This window comes from Naegleria lovaniensis (genome assembly GCF_003324165.1).
Source record: "Naegleria lovaniensis strain ATCC 30569 chromosome Unknown tig022, whole genome shotgun sequence".
NCBI lineage: Eukaryota > Heterolobosea > Eutetramitea > Acrasida > Naegleriidae > Naegleria > Naegleria lovaniensis.
Genome location: NW_025407844.1, coordinates 481,701 through 500,563, shown reverse-complemented (window position 1 = coordinate 500,563; position 18,863 = coordinate 481,701). Strand labels below are relative to the sequence as shown.

The following is an 18,863-nucleotide window of genomic DNA, read 5'->3' as shown; positions in this document are numbered from 1 at the left end:
AACCTAAATCCTTTGTAAAGAGATTTATTTTCTTGACAAGTTGTTAAATATTTTCTAGATTTATTTCCTTGCCAAAAGTAGCGAGTGAAGTTCTGCTGCTTCTTTGATTTTCACAAATTCAATGCAAAAACTTTGCAATTCCAAAAATATAAAGTCTTCAGGGTTTACAGTGAGGATTTCTTCTCTAATTAATCTCTGAACAAAAACGCAAACCAATCTAACTTTTCTGGTTTGAGATGGTGGGTCTTGAGCGGACTGATTACAGTGTGCCATGCAATTTCGCAATAGTGTATGAAGGAAGGATGAGCTTTTAGAATCTTCCAAGTTTTGAGTAAATAAATTGGTGGTCACAGCATCAGACTTGTTAAGGAGAGTATTTACAACTTCCAATAGTTGCAAAGAAACGGGAATAGACACCAGTACTGACATGTACTCGTTTAAACGCTTGTTGTTCGTATGAATAAGTACTTGTAAGCACTTGCTTGCCAGCTCTCGGTTGTTTTTGACTAAATCTGTCAACCTGTTAGGTGTCAATAATTCTGTAAACATGGTAATTTTGTCAAAATTTTGAATGAGATTTTTGGTTTGTACTGGTTGAAGCTGCTGTTTAAACGCTTTGGAAAATAGCTCGTTAAGTTCGTTCTCTTGATTTGTTTTACCTCGTTTCATCAAAACTACGCCTCCTGAGTCTCCTACAGCTTGGCTTGTTTCAGAGGATTGACTGAAAGGTGTCGATGTTTGTCCTCTTTGATGATTCGAACTCATGAAACCTCCCTTATTAGACGAGTTCAACTCATACAAACAAAATAAATGTGTAGAATCAATATCAAATCCCGTATCCAAATGATATTCAGAAGGCTTTTGTTTCATTTGTCCAATATATTGAGAACTTGAATAAGTGTTGACATCATTGATCCACATGAGCTCAAAGTCCGGATTAAACTCCAACATTGGAGGTGTTGGTCGGAAAAATTTTGTCTCAAATCTAGATAATGGAGATTGAGAACTGTTAGTTGTTGTTCCAGCCATAATATTTGGTTGTTGTTGATTAAAGTACAAAGATTCCTCAAATGCATAGTGGCTTGGTTGCAAAGTCATCAATTCACTTAATGACTTGGTATGGCCATGTCTGAATGTGTGAATAGAAGGTAAAAAATGTTTGTCATTGAGTAATTTGGGATAGAGACCGTGACTTCTCATGCCTTTCAATGAATAAGATTCGTGTTGTGTGATCATTTCATGAAGTTTCGATAGAAAATTAGGATATGATAAAATGGTTAATATTATGAATTGAGAGAGTTTGCTTTCATCATTATATTCTGCACGAGAAAATAGAGAATGCAAAGTTTCATTCTTCATCCACAGAATATCTTGATTTGAAGTATTGGATTCTGAAATGTAATCTGAAATGTCTTGTGTTAAAACTAGTTCCGTCGAAGAGAATAGAGAAAATGAAAGAGAGAACAATCGGAGAAGGAAAAACAATTCCACAAGTATACAAATTTTTCTTTCAGGAGGATAATGTTGGGCTCCACTCCAAATTAAAACAGGAGGGTTTATGGTCGAACTGTTGCTACTACTCGAGGAATAACTCACAACAATGTGATGTTTAAGATGGTACTGAATTTGGGAAAGGATCGGATATAAACTATCTACATATAACAAGTATAAAAAGCAGAGTAATCTCTTCCTCCATAATCCAATGAGTTGTGATGTTTCTGAAATTACCTCTCCGTCATGTCTAGGTGGATATATTAAAAGTGTTTGAGTAGAAGGCAAAACTGCACACTCCAAATGAAGAGCAATGGCTGATTTCTCGTGAGGATTTTGTTGTATATTAAAGTGTTGAAAAAGTTTCTTCTTGTATTGAACAAGATTTAAATCTTTTAATTCTTCGTTCGTGATATTAAATATCTTGTCCATCCCGATAAATGACTAATAAATTAATTTCTGAAGAATAATCATTATAGCACATATGATGATTCAATGGTTACAAATATTATTGATAACACCAAGCGATGGATGTCGCCGCTTGAGTGATGATGATGTACGAGAGAGAAGAGCTTTTTTTTGCAATGAATTTAATTAAATGTTTACTAGTAACCAATGGCCTTGTTTCTATTATCAATTATTTACGAGGAAAGACAGAAGCTAAATGACTGATTGGTGATTGAGTTGCTTTTTGAACACGTTGAATCACTTCATTGATTTGGTTCGAATTGTTAATGTCAAAGTTAGCGAGAGGAGAGGTTGCACCTGCTGGAGCAGAGAGCTCAGCGTAGGGATATTTAAGTGAGTTCTATGATGAATGGAATTGTTAGGATGTTTCAGTTATTGAAAGTAAATAATCGGAACGGGTTGTGTTGAAATTTAAAAATGTAATAAAATCCACCAATAATAATAATTTCAGCAAATTCATCATCATTTCAATTATATTAATTTCCATGAAGTACACAACAAATGTTTTCATCATTCAGCATTCAACAACATTCCAATGACAGCAAAACCTCTCAATATATTCCTATCCGAAATTCATGCTTACCTCTACATCCATCACTCTATTTTGATATTCTCTAGCTCTTCTTTTACGAAGTTGATTGAATCTCTTTTGCTTCCAAACTAAACCTCCGAGCAGCACTCTCGTTCTTTGGAACATTTTTTCTTTTACCTCAAAATCAACAATTTATCGTTTGAACAAATTCAACCAAACAACTAACTCTCAGATAGATCAACTTTTCTCTTTCAACGTTCTATTCTTTGATCTGTCTTTGTATATCGTTCCCGCTCAAATGTTACAAAGCCTTGTGCAAAATCATCTTATAAAAAAATGATGGGGAAACGAACTCTCACTTCGTCTGCTGGATCCTCAATAAGAAGATTTGAAGATGAAGACAAGAATTTAGAGGCGTAAGTGATCTCTCTCATGTTGTAGATTTCTCGATGAACAAAGAGTGTCATTAGATTTTTGAATGAAATTGATTCCGATGAAGATTCTCCTAAAAAAGTGAGAAGTGCAGCAGCAAGAACGTCAACATCAAATTATGTGCAAAATACCACTGAATCTGTTCGAAGTTTTCGTGGTCTAGGAATTCCTTCTTCCACACCTCCGAATAATAACCTCTTTGTATGTACATTTCAATGAGATGTTGTCATCAAATAATTTTTAATTAAAGAACTCTATCAAATCGGTTGGAAGCGACTACAATCAATTTACCTCTAAAGAGCTACTTTCGAAAAGTGGAACATCAGACGCTTTTTCATCAGCAGATTATAAACAAATGTTAAATAGTGGCTATCAAAATAGTTCTGGAAATTACAACACCCTTAAAAGCACGGCCAAGTCTGCAGTGACAGTTTCAACAATTCCAGGTAGGTGAAAAAAATGTTTGAATTTGGCTGATTTGACTCTTCAATAGCTGCTGATGATATTGACTCATCGTCAGAAGGACGAGTGTTTGAAAATTTAGACGATCTCGGATATGGTGACGAAGAGCTTGTCCTCAGTGATGATCAATCATCGACTCTAAAATCAACACTAAAATCTAGTGACAGCTTTCCTGTATATTCAACATCCAAAACTGATAGTTTAAATATTCTAACAAACAAACAACCGAACAACACCAATCATCACATTTCGTTATCTCAGCCAACGAAGCCAAACAATGATCAATCAAATTCCTCTGTCAAACCTAACTCTCCAAAAAAAACATTTTCACAATCACCAAAAGAAACGAAAACCAGTACATGTCAGACTAGTAGTGACATTATGAAAGATATTGCTGAGAAGGATGGCATGATCAATATTTTAAAAAAGGAACTTCAACTGAAGGAGCAACAAATTTTACAATTGCGGACTGAGATGGAAATTGAACGAAGGCAAAAATATAATGTTGCTGATGAATCTATTCAAGCTATTGTCGACCAATATGATAAATTTATTCAAGTGAGAATAGAAGAAAACAATGACAAGGAAGTTATTGAAGGTTTTCAAAAAATTAAAGCTCGAAATCAAGAATTAGAGATGGAATTAATGGACAAGCAAGAGGAAATTGAACAATTACATTCAAGGATTAAAACCATGAAAACGGAATTGGTGAGCACTCAAAATGAATCTAACCCTCAAATATTTCAAAAACAAATTTCCAAGCTCACAAAACAGGTAACCGAGCTTCAAGAAGAAAATTTAGCACTGAGGGATGAAATTCAAAAACAAATGGATGTTATCAACTTCAATTCTCAACTAGAAATTGACGACAAGGAGTTGAATCAAACATCGAAAAGCGTGGAGGATGAAAACGAGCAATTAAGAAGACAAATTGCAAATAATGAGAAGTTTTTAATTGAGTACCAGAGACAAAATGAAAAACTTGGAAAAGAAAACCGAGAGTTGCACAATGAAATTAAAAAGCTCAGAAACGATCTTGGAACCATTAATCGGAAGAAAGCGCTTGGAGAACATACGACCTCCGACACACAGTCTAAACTTCATTCAAAAATTAAGGAACTTCAAGAACAGCTTCACCATGAACGAGATACTCATTCCAGAAGGGAGGCAGATTTACTTGATCAAATCGAGAGAGTGAAAAAGTCAAAGGAGGAACTGGAAAAGAATTTGCAAATGTTGGATCCCAAAAAACTTGAAAATCAACACATTTTTATGAAGTCCGTGGAAGAGAAAATTCAAAATGCTGAAAAGGTGTATAATGAGAAAATGAAAGAACTGTGTACCCGTCTTCAAGCGCAAAAAGAAATGGAGGAGCATTATGAACAGCAAGAAGAAACCATAAAGCACCAAGATAGACAGTTGTATAACCTGAAAAATAGAATTCGTGATTTAGAAACGACTCTATTTGACATTGAATCGAGGTTGAAAGAGAAAGAAAGAGAATCTAGAGACTTAAAGAATGAGAATGCAGACCTGTGGAAAGAAAAAAAAGATTTCCACAAGTTAAAGGAAAGAATATCATTTCTTGAAACAGAACTATCATCCAAAGATGAAAATATCAACTCACTTACTCAAGAATTAGAAAAAACGAAATTGGAAAATGAAAAGAAGATGAATGAGCTTTCTATAAAGTCCAAGAAAGTAGAAGCTCTCAAAGACAGAGAAATGGAGACTAGATTGAAAGAGTTGAAAGATTTTTACATCAAAAAACAAAATGAGCTGAATAATACAATCAAAGAGTTGAGCAGAGGAAAGAAGATTCCTCCTCCAAAATCACCTGGAAAAGCTCAACACGATCCTGCTGTGGTATCTCATGATGTCAAGAATGATGACAAGAAAAATGATGGCATAAATGTAGAATTTTTAAAGGATGAGTTGAATGCCAAACAGTTGGTGATTGAAGAGCTGAATGCAAAAATATCCGAGTTAGAAAAGCTTCATCAACAACAGCAAAATCAGAATACAAGTGTTATTTCTGATGGAAAGGGATTTGAAGCCAAGGTGGCAGAGGAAAGTGAGCTATTATTTGAAATCAGAAAATTACAAAAAGAAAAGGAAGAACTCGAACGAAAACTTGAAGTATCCGAAATGAATAAGGAATATATTAAGGAAAATGCCAAAGAACAAGTCAAGACTGCTTTTGCAGAAATGAACGAACTGAGGGAAAAGCACAAACTAGTCATCAAAGATCTAGAAGAGCGACACGTGCAAGAGATGAATTATCAAGAACGATTGTTCAAAGAAGAAATAGAAAGTTACAAGCATATTATTGAGAACACCACAAAGGTGAATTCCAAGCAAGAACAAATAGTAGAGGATTCTTCTGAAAATTCTCGCATTCTCATGTTACGTCAACTTGCGTCACGTCTTGAAAATATTGAGAGTAAGCACAAAATTAAGGAAATGGAATTGGAACGAGAGCTCAATGAGACCAAGTATAGATACGAAGTGAAAATTACATCCTTGAAGCAGCAATTGGAGTTAACCATTCAACAGAAAAATCAACAAGTCTTACAGTTGAAGACTTCTCTCGATAACCTCGTTTCTACTCTTCACAAGTTGAAACTTGCTCAAAACGATCATCACGTGTTCAGCATGGTGTAATACCAATAATTATTTGCGTTCCATCAAATCCACGTCATGGAAATCAGCATCAATTCCATGATTCGGTTCCATTGGTTCATGAGCTCCATGTCTAAATGCTTGTTGGTCATCATCCGAGTCATCAAAAATGGTGTGTGTACCTTGAATTTCAAGTTCATCCTCATCCAACAAATTGCTATGATATTCGTGTTGCGTGACAGCATTGGATTGTCTATACTTTTCATAAATGCAAATTCCTATGGCGAGCATGATTGAACCACAATGACAAATAATAATTACAACAGCAATCAAAATTGAGAAGTACGAGTTAAAGGAAAGTGCGTAGAAAATGACGAGAGCCACCATATTCAATAGTACAATTCCTTCCACGATTATTTGAAGAGTGTTCCTTCCAGCACTTTTGTAAGGACGAATAATCATGACGATCATGAAATAGGCAGATTGAATGCACAATAATGCAATCATCAACTCAAGTCCTTCAAAGAATCCAATCACAAATGAAAATATACATTTCTTGATAAGGATGATCAATAAATATTGATAAGTGCTACTCTTAAAATCATTGTGAAGTGGAGTAAATGGAGATTCAGAAATCTTGTCATCAACTTCCTTATTAATTTTGTCTCGATTTGCTTTAAGTACCACACTAGCTATAAAAGGAAAGCCGAGAACAAAGGCAAATAATATTGAAAGTGCTGTGAATAATGTCACAATAGCAGCTCGCATCATCATGGTGACTTTGATCTGGAAGAATGTAGAAAGAGAAATTCCAGAATAGAATAATAGAGCCATTCTAATCATGCAGGTAAAAATTCGATCCTTCATTTTCTCAACTTCTTCATTATTGTATTGAGTATATTTTCCTCGAATGACTTTCACGAGAATTATAAATACTGAGATCATGATGACAATGGCCACAGAAGTTGTAATCAAGACACTGATCATTTCAACATTGAGTTACATGTCAAACGCCTTAAAAATTATTCCCTCAACTTACAAATTGTCAATAAACGAAATGTCAATATACTTGTATAGAAGAATTCTCTCTTCTTCCAATGCACTACTCAGCACCACTGGTTGTACAGGTGACAACACTGAAATATCCATGTGATCTTCAGTATTGAATAAAAAATTAGACCACTGGAAAAAGCTTGAGAATTTCAAATATACTGGAGGACTATTCGTTCCCATTAAGCTTGTCAATCCAATAAATTGAAATATTTCAAATATAAGGAATAAATAGCCATCAAATTGTGCAAGCTTTCCAACATAGGAAGAGACAATCAATGCAATTGGAACTAGAAATACAAATATGGTTCCGATCACTCGAACAGATGCTTTGATATTTTTCATTTCCAAAACATGTGAATTGATGCTACAATCTGATCCAGTCCAACCTCCAACACAAGTACACACAGAGGAAGTAGTATTACATGTACCATGATTGGAACAATTGTTTTTACAGAATGAAAATTCACACGAAACTCCAAAATGGTCTAAAAATTATTTCACACACAAGCTTTGTCACACTATTCCAAATTTTGAAAAGACAAACATACCAGCATCACATTCACAAATTCCAACTTCATGATTACAACGACCAACTCCTCGACAGGATGGATCTGGACACTGAGTTTGGCTACATCCCTCTCCAAAATAAGGTGAAATACAATTACATGTTCCTGTCAAATAGTCACACTTGCCACGACCTGGAATACAATTTCTACATTCCATGAATGAACAGTTTGCTCCAAAATAGTTTTCCAAGCAATGACACGTTCCAGTTGTGGCATTACAAATTCCATGAGTAGCATCTGTACAGTTATTTGGACAATATTTTGCATTGCAATACACTATATTTTGAGATTCATCAAAATTCATGGTATAAACATTTGCATCACATTGACAAGTGTGATCCACACATTTTCCAAAAATACAATTTTCTCCTTCTTTGCATGGACCAGAGTTGTCATTTCTTGGTATACTACAATTTTGTCCTGTATAATTTGTAAAGGTACAATTACAAGTATTACCATCCATCTCACAAAAACCTCCATTCATACAATTAAGATTGGACAATGTTTGATTAAACACCAATTCCCAACTGGTTTCATTTCCAACTTGTATGGTAGCATTAGAAAAGGCTTTACATGAAAAATTGAATTCCGTCGTCATTGTTACTGAATTATCTAATGAAGAAGACCTTTCCGATACCTTTGAATTTCCATTGACGAATGGACTCATCATCATGACAAGCCATAAAAATAATGAAATTATCAATAATTGAAAGGAACGAGAAGGAAATACATTTGTATTCGGAGAGAGAGGTGGTGGTTCTCGGGATGGTCTATGGTTGTTTGATTTCATTTTTTTTTAAAGTTTACAAGAAATTGAATTTGGAAAGATGGATGACAGGCTGGGAACGATTAATGTTGTACTTCTCCATTGGACCAGTGTGCAACGATAGGATGGAATAGATAAACCATGAGAATATTAACCGTATAATACCTTCATGTCAGTGAAGAATGACTGTTGGATAGTATAACAACGACAATTTCCTGTTTGAAGTTGACATTCTTGAATGCAAAAAAAAAATGTCCAAAAGAACTAACAAACACACTTTGCACAAAACAACAAACCAAAGGATTCTGAAACCTTCAAGTCCTACTACCACTGCAACAAGTTCTCCTCTCAATACGACTATTCCAGCAACTCGTACAAGCCCTCTCATGACCTCTCATCATTCTTCTTCAACTAGTGTTGAGAGTATGGTGATGAGAAATAATATTAATACGAATCATAATGACCATGGAAGAATAATTTCATATGCAACTATAGCTCGAAAAGCAGCAAATTCTGTCGGTCCGAATTCACATCTCTCGTCGTTATGGAATTTACTTTGTGAAGATGTTTGGTGTGAAATTTTGAATTATTTGGATTCGAAATTTCTAGTGTTGAATTGTATGACAGTTTCGAAACAATTTCAGAAAGCATGTTTAAGAGTTCAGTTGAAATTGAGAATTATACTTCCAAAGAAACCAAGACATGTCATTGTACGACAATTGGCATCGAGTCCTTACATGAAAAATTTAACAGAATTGACAAATGACAGGATCAGCAAATATGAACACTATCATGCTAGTTCTATCCGTCCATTACTCTCCAGTACCTATTTAACCAATTTAAAGAGCCTTTCCTTACAAGGAGTGAAACTTAGTAATTTAATGGATTTATTGACTCATCCAAGCACAAGAACTTTATCCAATTTAACACAACTCAATCTACGTTGTAATCAATTGACAGAATCTGATATTGCAAAATTAGCAAATTGTTCACATTTCAAGAATCTATCTACTCTCATGTTGGGTTACAATGATCTGAAAAGCAATAGTGTAAAATATTTGGCAGAGAGTCGTTACATGAAACAGTTAACACATTTAAATTTGAAATATAATTCTATTGATAATGCAGGAATATCTTTCGTTGCACAAAGCTCGAATTTAGTGAATCTTCAAGTGCTCAACTTGGCTTTTAACAAATTTGGAAATGAAGGATTGAGAACATTCGTCCATTCGAAAAACATGACGAACATGACACGTTTGGATATGAGATCTACCATTATTGATATTGAAGGTCTACGATCATTATTGACAGTAGGTTCATCCACTGCACACAAACTTTCATCGCTTAAATTTTCACGAATTACCATCGACGATTCAAGTCAAATTTCACTCATTGAAGAATTACCAAATTTAACATCCTTGGAAATGCTTGGAACGATTACTCAACTTTGGAATGATAATATCATATTTCAACTCTTTGGCTTGAAACAAAACCATTTGAGCACACTAGCCATCTCACGTGCCTCTCTGACGAATCAAGACGTGAAAATATTGATGAATAGTTCAGATGCATTGAGTGGAATTTCAACTTTAAATTTATCCAACAATGAAATTGGAAGTGATGGATTTAAATATATTGCAACTAGTCTGAATATGCACAATTTAACAAATTTAGATTTAAGTAGCAATGCAATTGGACCAGAGGCCATGAATTCCATTCAACATTTTAAAAAGTTACAAGTGTTAAATTTATCAGGAAACCAATTAGGAGATGAAGGTTGTTTAAATTTAACCAAACATGGAAAACATTCATTACGATGGCTCAGTTTGAAATATAATCAAGTAGGAGACAAGGGAGCACAGGCATTAGCTCGATACTCTCAACAAACTCTCCCTCGTCTTGCTTTTCTCGATATTGACTGCCTTTACATGACCGAAGAAAGTAACAAATTATTACAAACGAAATTTAATTTTGATTCAAAAGCTCTCAATGATTATGGAATTGTGCAAGAACGAATTGAAGAAGAAGAAACAGTGGCATTTGGAAGTAAAAAGTTTTTTCACTGAAGCAATATTGATTTGAAAGAGAATTAATTTTTTTGAAATGTATTTTCAGATTTTGAAAAAAATGTTCGAACACATGGTTCATGATTACGGTCTTCTCATTCTCCTGTTGTTAGGCCTGACGAGTCTATGGTGGATACCTCTTCTCTATAAATTGATTCAGGGTGATCATAAATATTCGGAAATGTGTTCCCGATGGAATATTATTGAAAACGGAATGGGATACATGACGTTGGAATGGAATTCGTTTAGTAAATATTTACCAAAACAATTATCATCATCACGGCCATACTTGAATGGTATTTTGAGAGGAATATTTAATATGAGTTTTGGGTTCGGAGCTTTGATGAGTGTGATGTTAGGTCTTTTGTGTGCATTGTTTCTCGTTTTACATTTAATTTATTTTGTATTTAGCATTTCAAGTAGCTTTGCTTCAAAATATGGATATCCCAGTCAAAACGAGTCTGATTTACAAGCAGAAGCATCGCCATCGTTTGAAACATCCATGGTCATGCTCATTCCGGGAGTTAATCTACCATTCAACCAAATTTCTCTTTTGATTGTATCATTAATTATTTGTGTCATTGTGCATGAATATGGACATGCCATTGCAGCAGATTATCAAGATTTAAGAATTGAGACTTTTGGATTTTCTATTCACTATATTTTACCAAGCGCGTATGTTTCTATTGAGACAGAATCATTGGAAAAGAAACCACTATTTGCTCGAATGATGATTTATTGTGGTGGTGTTTGGCATAATATATTATTATGCTTCTTTATTGGAATACTGATATTTGTATTCTTTAATCCGAGCTCATCGTATTTCTCCTTAATAGAAAGACCATTCGATAATAATGGTGTTTTTGTAAAGAGTGTTGATATTGACAATCCACTCTACCACGATTTGAAACCCAATGACATTATTCTTTCAATTAATAATATTCCAATGAAAGACGTGTCAACATTTACCGGATCGTACGATAGGTTGCGGGCAAACCGAGGTTTTTTGGTTTCTGCCAAAGTACTATCCGAACAAGATGAGCTTTATAACAAAAAGTGCTGTCTTAAAGAATCGGATGATGATGGTGGTCGATTACTTTGCTTTAAATTTGCTAATAATCTGCAACAACAAGGAGTATGCATGAAGGTTAGAGATGTCACTACAAATCCTTCTTGTTCAATTAACATCCACAAAGCACGACAGGAACTAGAACAAAATGAATGCATGGTACCAGATGTTGACAATGGCTTATTCATTTTAAGGTTAAAAGTCTTAGAAAAAGAAACAGATCTCATTTATTTCGGAACAATGGAACAATTTTATCATCAAGTCATTGTTTCTGACGTGAAAGTGAAAGATTCTCTTTCCTACCTTATTTCATTGGATTTTGTTTCAGACCTGAAAAAGCTCTTGGAGTACACGATTGCTCTATCTCTGGGACTGGCAGTGTTCAATTTGGCTCCTGTTGAATTTTTAGACGGTGCAAAGATTTATGAAGTATTATTTCTTTATTACTTGAGACGCTTTGCTGTGAAAAAGGAAGACATGGATCATGTCAAAACAACTTACGATCGGTTGTTATCCGTTTTTAAGGTGGTTTTAGTCTTGAACATTTGTGTTGCTTTTATTAATGCATTCCGTGTTGCGATATGAATGAATCATTTATTTTCATTGGAAGACACAAAATGTCTCAACGAATGATTTCAGGGTTGCTGTAGTATTGGGCAAATTCTTCCTCACTCATGGTGAAGTTGAGTGGGAAATATCCTTCTTTTCTGCCATCAGTTTCACTTAAAAGTCTTCCATAGCCCCATCCATCATCATTCGTTTTAAGAAGAGCAATTACGTCACCATCACGAATATTGAGCTCATCATCTAGAACTGGATGATAATCATACAAAACCAACAATCTTGTCACTGACTTGTCTTTTTCTTCTGAAAGGTGGCCAGGACGAATAATTTCTTTGCAGGATTCAGGACTGGCTAGACCATTTCCCACAACAGGTTTCAATTTAGGGCAAGACTCAAGAGTATTCAACCCTAATCCAACTGATTTTCTTCCCATATTGCTACTGTTATTGGTTTTCAAATAAGGAACAGTACCTGGTGGTAAATCATTAGTGGCAGTGATTTGGAAATTACCAGTTTTGCTAACAGTGATGGTGCTTTTGAATCTGACAGAAATGGTGCCATCCGTTATAAATTCAACACTCTTAGTCTTCCTTTTCGTGTAATCAAATTCAAACTGGTTCGAGAATAATAATTTCAAATGATTACCATATTCTTTGAAATAAATGTCATCTAGTATAGTGACCAGTTCCGTCTTGTGCTCGTTTTCAAAGAAAATATCCACGTCGTCATACAATTTAAGGCACAGCCAGTTGTCTGGAAGGCTGGACATTGTAATGTTCTCTATTTGTGTAAAAGGAACTCTCTTTTTAACAGTGAATCCTGCTCGACGTGGTTCATCTTTTTTTCTTCGAATAAAGAAAATGGATTGAGGTGTCACTTTGATTCAACGTTAAAATTATGCATTAAACAGGAACTTTGATGAAACACATACCTAATAACATCATTTTCTTGAATGATGGTTCTGATCTGAAAACTTTTACCTTTGGCTTTCTAATTTCGTCACTAAACACCACGCCACCTTCATGCTGGTATGGTTGCAACAGTTCTTGAAGTTGTGCATTGTTGAAAAATTGAATGTAGTCTCCCTTGAAATTTCGATTAATGGACATTCTTCGTCGTTGCTTGTTATTTGAAAGTATTGTAATGGAATTATTTTGGATGGACTTCAAATATTGTCGGTGTTTGTACTTTCTGAATGCCTTTGAAATAATAGTAGCTTTGGTATGGTAGAAGCGTTCAAGAAGCTCATCCAATTGAGCTAATGACAACGGATTTCTAAGGAAAATCTTTGTTTTTCCAATAAAGTAATCTGATTTAGAAATGTTACAATCGTTTAGGATACTCATACAACCCTGCTCAGCGCTTCCTCTCCATTGCATCATGTCTGACGTAACTAAAAGATACTTGTACCGGTTGAAAAAATCTTGGAATGTTGTTCTGAAAAAGTATCCAGATCGTCTCAAAAGAATAATTTCCTTCAAGCCGTGGTGTCTTATTTGTTGAATGGTTGTCTTGGAGTCGAATGTCTTGGGAGACTTGGAGTCGTTGGGCTTGATACATTTAATGTAATGAGTTTCTCGCTCCGAAATGGATTTCATTAAATCGTCAATGTTTTTAAGAATTTTGAATGAAGCAGTACTTGGGCGTTTCTTGAAATCTGTTCCAATCTCAGAGAACATGCCTTTAAGTAGTGGGTCTTTGGTACTTTGCATGCAACAGATGAGATCTCGAGTCATAAATTCCTTATTCTTCTCTGTGAATCCATGAACATTGTAGCAAATAGGGCCAGCAAAATGGTCCAAAATGAAATGGTTGGAACTTCTTTGTGTAAAATATTTGTTTCTACTAATGATGGTAGAGAGGGAATCTAAAAACCTTTGATCGGCATTGTACGACTCCAAGTTGTAGTATGCTGAAATACCATCTAGAATTGATAGAATTCCTGGTGGGTTAGAAAGCTCAATTAAATCACAAATCGCTTTGTTGTCTGAAAATGAGATAGTGTTCCAAGGTACTCCCTCGCTTTTGTACTCATCTTGTTCTTTTCTCAAAACCAAGCTTGAAAATATCTAAAGTTTTGGTTCAACATTTTGAAAATAGATATTGGAGGCTTATTACTTACATTTTGAAGCTTTTCATTAACAAAATTAATAATTAATTGCTCAAAAGAGTTATTTTCAAAGCTTTCAAATCCGTAAATGTCTAAAATATCTATGGTACAATCAAATTTTGAGCATTTCATAGACTCGTTAATTTTCCCTGCAATGAAATGAAATATTCGCTCATAAATAAGTTTGGAAAGAGCATCTCTTGCATTTTTTGCTTGAATCGAATTAAATTGAGTTTCTATTTCTTTTCCTTCAACCAAAATGTGCTTCTTCGTCAAGTAGGTCTCAAGAGCATGCTCTTCAATGGAAAGTAGCTTTGCACACTTTGTTAGAGCTTTGGCCTTATTAATCACCTTGGTGGACGTACCATTTTCAGAAAACTGTAGATTTCCAAGTAATAAAATTGCAGAGAGGTATCTGAATATTCTAAACCTTGTGTTTTCATCTATCCCAACAGCATCCATTGCTCTCTTACAAGCAAGATTTAATCTTATGACATGTTCATTCCAGTACTTACCACAGTCATCAAAAATTTTTCCTTGTCGTTCATTCCTTCAATTTCATAGCAATTGGAATGTGAAAGAAAATTGTAATCTTCCATTTCAATAAGCCCAAGTTGTTCTTGTTTTCAATAGAGCAATGTATAATTTTCCAAGGAACCCCAAATACTTACCTTTAAGCTTTGGATCAGCGCCTTTCAGCAATTGATAAAATATATGAAAAGATCTTTCTCCTCGTGCTACATTGCAAATTCTACTCTTTTCTAGCAAATATAACGAAATTTCTCCTCCTAATGGATTGCCCTGTCTGTCAAATTGCAAAGAAAAATACTTCCCGAATCGGGAAGAATTATTATTCCGAAGAGTCTTTGCATTTCCAAATGCCTCAAGTAGTGGGCTGCTCTGTAATATTATTTTTTTCACCCTCAATACCTCATTACCGGAGCCGCTCACATAGGAAATATAATTAATGAGAGCCTTACACGCCTCCGTCTACATGGTAGCAGAAAGTATTGATTCTCTCAATAATGAGCGCATCCGAGCAAGTACATACCTTTCCACTCCCACTTTCGCCCTGAACTATAATGCATTGGTTTGTGTTCTTGTCTGTTTTGAAAATCTATAGGATTACATATCGTTTCAAAGTACGTACTTTGTAAATTTCTGAAAGCTCGCTCAGCAACAGCAAAAATATGAGGAGGAACTTCGTTCATGTATCTACGAATATAACTTTCCATCTTCTCATCATTAAACAATCCTGGAATATTTTCAAACGGATTTACACTGATCAAGACATCGGAAATGTAGGTAAAAATTTGATTATTAGAGAGCCTTGTTTTCAAGTTGTTGGCTATATCCGTTTCATTCACTGATTTGAGGTGTGTCATATCATCTACACCCTTTCGTTATTGGAAAAATTGAGTATTAAGGAAAGTTGTTGGCAATTACTTCACACCTACCACTCGCTTTCGAAGTTGCAACATTTTTTTTCACGTCGACAAACAACCAAATAGGAAACCAAGCCAACCAAAAATGTGTATCACAAAACTCTGAATATGGATTGTATGATGACTTCGGCACAGATCACATAGCCGTGGGGCCTCACGTGCTGTTTCCATGATGTCAACATTTGGGGTATGAGCTTATACTGGCGAGGGATCATACAAAGAAGTATTGTCACGATCCTTTGTGGACTTAAGCTGTGTTTGATCTTTCGTGATGATTTAAGAAGCGAGTGCTTGCTCTACGATATTTTTTCAAATCCATAGGGTCGAGTTATGGTTGGCATATTTTTTTTATTCAAATAACATGTCGAAGCATTTCCAAGCGCATCTAGTGAGGTCTCTACTTGTTGTGTTGGAAGATAATGTTGCCAATAATTTGCTCAACTTTGGTATTTAAGAAACCTCCTTTGTGAATTTGTTGATTCAAATCAAGAACAACTTCCTTTTCTGTGGTCTCCCAATCGTATGGCAGAAGAGGTTTAAACAACTCACGGTTAGTGCTATTTTCACTAATAGATGAGAGATTCTTTCTGCTTTGTTTGATAAAGGAATCAACTTGGGTAGCCTTTGACAGCAATGCAGACTTGAGCTTTGCCACACTACCTTGATATTTCTTTTCTCCCAAATCTTTGAGAAGTGCATACATGAACTGGAAGAAGGAAATTTCCCAAATAATGTCTTTGGTCAACAATTCCAAATCATTCTCATTTCTTAGTGGGTTAATGGCTTCAAAGAAGGAAACAAAATCTTCTAATAATTTTACCTTTGATCCTTCATCGCCAGATGTTCCAACTTCTGAAATGATGAAATTGGTGATTTCGGTGCAATATTGAGGAACGGTGGTGGACTTAACGATTTGTTTGGCCAAAAATTCAGCTTTTTCTTTGAGAGCTGCTAAACGTCGTTTTGCTGTGTCCACTTTTCGTTGATGCTCTTTGAGCTTTGCAACATGAGCCAAGTGTTCTTTTTCTGAGATCTTTTTCTTTGTATTTGCAGCAGTAGGTTGCATGGGAGGTTTTGCCGTAACAATTTCCTTATTAGAGATAAAATCAGCAAGAAGCTCAATAATTCTAAGTTTTGTAAAAGGCTCTTCCAAGTCTGGTCTCTCAACTAACTCGCGAGCAATCAAAACATTATTCTTCAATTCATCACTTCCAAAATATTTAAGAATGGATGTGTCCTCATTATATGAAAATTCCTTATTTTTAGATTTGACCCTATGGTAAATGAATTCGTCTAAATCGATCATATTCAAGTGCTCTGAAATGTCTCTTGCTGAGCGTACATCTTCAAAGATAAGACTTAGGTATAGCCTATCGATTTGACATTTTGCAATTTGAAACGACGAGTCTAACTTTTCATTGAACTTTGTCATTTCTCCAATTTTTGACCAACTCTGTTTTTGATATGGTAAAGCTAGATATTGTGATGTGTAGATAACATGCTCATTGTAATAAAAGCCCAATATTTTGTCAGCCACCTTTACCGCTTTGTCAATAACTCCGATTTTCATCAAATCATGATAAATTAAATAACTAATGCTCTCAAACTGGATATGTTTCACATCCAAATCGTTCATAAAAATAGTGTACCCTCTTGAGGATAATGACCTTAGAGCAGAGTATGCTCTAATGAGCAAGACTTTGAAGTGAAAATTGTATTTAGCCCTCTTCAGCCCAAGTTCTAAAAGAGTAATTGTCGAAACATAATCTTTTTTGTCCAAAAGGTAATGAGCAGCAATCAGCAAAAACTCGTCACCGTATTGGTTGTCAGTTTCATGTAAGTTCTTTCCGAGAGGAAGAGCAGATGCGTATAGAGAAATAAGCATCAAAATTAAATCGTCCTCATTGGAGGAGCAAACATTTTGTTTGGTATGTCTTTGCATCTTGAAAAATGTAGATTGAAACTCAATCCTATCTAATTCGCTAACTTTCATGTCATCAATGGATGAATAAATAGTGAGGAGAAGATGAGATTGATCGGATACCAACTCCAGATAAACCTTCAAGTCATCATAACAAATTTTTCTCGAGCCAAATAATTTGAAATAGTTGAGAATTAAATCTTGAGGCTTGGTGTCGAATTCAAATTCTAAATTCTTTTGCTTGACAACCTTTATCAACTCCATTTCAGCTAGGTACGGTCCTCTCTTATCTCCTGCTTGATGAGATTTGATGAACTTTTGTAAATCCGAAATGGTTGTATAGCAATCTAATTTCTTTCCTTCCCATTCAATAAAAGAGGAGCTCGTTTGGCCACTCTGAGTGATCAATAGAACTGAGCTGATAATCCCAGTCCACCAAGGCCACTCATCAGCATCTGCATTTCGCAGTAAGTGAGCATAAATACCATTTGCCAACGTATAATATTTCTCAACTTTGAGACAATATCCTGCCAAAATTGCCTTTCGATCATATGGGAGAGGTTCCAATTCTTTTCCCCAAGGCTCGTCATGGATTAGTAAATTGATGACTCCTTCATAATCTCCAGTAGCATCCAACACAGACTCAATATATAATCTGAGTCTCTCAGAATAATTAATGCCTTCCAACTTTTTTACGTCTTGTGAATTTAGAGAAAATTCTTTTTCCAAGACTTTCTGAGCGAGTTTAAACAATAATGGCTTTTCCTTTCCCAACAACAGCATGCTGCAAATATTCCAATAGTTATAAAGCTGATTGTCAGAAAAATGTCTTGCAAGCTTGGCTGCTGTGGTTTGTTGTTTTTCAAGTTGATTGCTTCGCACCAAGCTGTAAAAATATTTTTCGATGGTGCTTTCGTGTTTTGAGATCGATTGGGTCGGAATGGCATTACAAACTCTTTCATACAGCTCGGAAATTCGCTTGAAATCATTAACTCGCTCAAGAGCCATACCCAAAGTACGAACAATGAAATCGTGAAAATCAACTTTAGGCTGAGCCAAAATATCATCAATGATTTGGATAGACTCCTTCCGATTTCCCAAATTCATCAAAGTCAGAGCTTTGAATGCGAGAAAGAAAGAAGAATCGGGATACTTGTCTAACATGATATCACATTCTTTCAAAGCACTCACGTCCTTTCTCTCCTCGACCAGCTTGTAAACCTTTTGAATTTCTTGAATGGAAGGCTGTGATGTGGTTGGTGTGTTTTGGCTCATTTTTTTTTCTTTCATTTTACA

At 35.2% G+C, this 18,863-nt stretch overlaps 8 protein-coding genes across 8 annotated transcripts; 3 read left to right on the top strand and 5 right to left on the bottom strand.

Annotated features, from left to right (window-relative positions):
• Positions 1-60: 60 nt before the first annotated feature.
• C9374_004960 (uncharacterized protein) lies at positions 61-1,923 on the bottom strand (the record flags this gene model as incomplete). Its single annotated transcript, XM_044694657.1, has 1 exon — positions 61-1,923. One exon carries the CDS (start codon positions 1,921-1,923, stop codon positions 61-63), a length of 1,863 nt encoding a protein of 620 aa, XP_044548672.1.
• Positions 1,924-2,128: 205 nt separating this feature from the next.
• On the bottom strand, positions 2,129-2,656 carry C9374_004959 (uncharacterized protein; the record flags this gene model as incomplete). Its single annotated transcript, XM_044694655.1, has 2 exons — positions 2,129-2,299; positions 2,543-2,656. 2 exons carry the CDS (start codon positions 2,654-2,656, stop codon positions 2,129-2,131), a joined length of 285 nt encoding a protein of 94 aa, XP_044548671.1.
• A 171-nt stretch (positions 2,657-2,827) lies between these two features.
• On the top strand, positions 2,828-6,049 carry C9374_004958 (uncharacterized protein; the record flags this gene model as incomplete). The annotated part of the gene is made up of 4 exons (XM_044694654.1): positions 2,828-2,907; positions 2,962-3,124; positions 3,174-3,369; positions 3,417-6,049. 4 exons carry the CDS (start codon positions 2,828-2,830, stop codon positions 6,047-6,049), a joined length of 3,072 nt encoding a protein of 1,023 aa, XP_044548670.1.
• Positions 6,050-6,058: 9 nt separating this feature from the next.
• On the bottom strand, positions 6,059-8,416 carry C9374_004957 (uncharacterized protein; the record flags this gene model as incomplete). The annotated part of the gene is made up of 3 exons (XM_044694653.1): positions 6,059-6,986; positions 7,047-7,545; positions 7,609-8,416. 3 exons carry the CDS (start codon positions 8,414-8,416, stop codon positions 6,059-6,061), a joined length of 2,235 nt encoding a protein of 744 aa, XP_044548669.1.
• Positions 8,417-8,643: 227 nt separating this feature from the next.
• Positions 8,644-10,458, top strand: C9374_004956 (uncharacterized protein; the record flags this gene model as incomplete). The annotated part of the gene is made up of 1 exon (XM_044694652.1): positions 8,644-10,458. One exon carries the CDS (start codon positions 8,644-8,646, stop codon positions 10,456-10,458), a length of 1,815 nt encoding a protein of 604 aa, XP_044548668.1.
• A 61-nt stretch (positions 10,459-10,519) lies between these two features.
• C9374_004955 (uncharacterized protein) lies at positions 10,520-12,112 on the top strand (the record flags this gene model as incomplete). Its single annotated transcript, XM_044694651.1, has 1 exon — positions 10,520-12,112. One exon carries the CDS (start codon positions 10,520-10,522, stop codon positions 12,110-12,112), a length of 1,593 nt encoding a protein of 530 aa, XP_044548667.1.
• Positions 12,113-12,149: 37 nt separating this feature from the next.
• C9374_004954 (uncharacterized protein) lies at positions 12,150-15,682 on the bottom strand (the record flags this gene model as incomplete). Its single annotated transcript, XM_044694650.1, has 8 exons — positions 12,150-12,967; positions 13,023-14,160; positions 14,214-14,579; positions 14,717-14,820; positions 14,873-15,191; positions 15,253-15,305; positions 15,352-15,598; positions 15,659-15,682. 8 exons carry the CDS (start codon positions 15,680-15,682, stop codon positions 12,150-12,152), a joined length of 3,069 nt encoding a protein of 1,022 aa, XP_044548666.1.
• Positions 15,683-16,043: 361 nt separating this feature from the next.
• C9374_004953 (uncharacterized protein) lies at positions 16,044-18,842 on the bottom strand (the record flags this gene model as incomplete). Its single annotated transcript, XM_044694649.1, has 1 exon — positions 16,044-18,842. One exon carries the CDS (start codon positions 18,840-18,842, stop codon positions 16,044-16,046), a length of 2,799 nt encoding a protein of 932 aa, XP_044548665.1.
• Between the last annotated feature and the right edge of the window lie 21 nt (positions 18,843-18,863).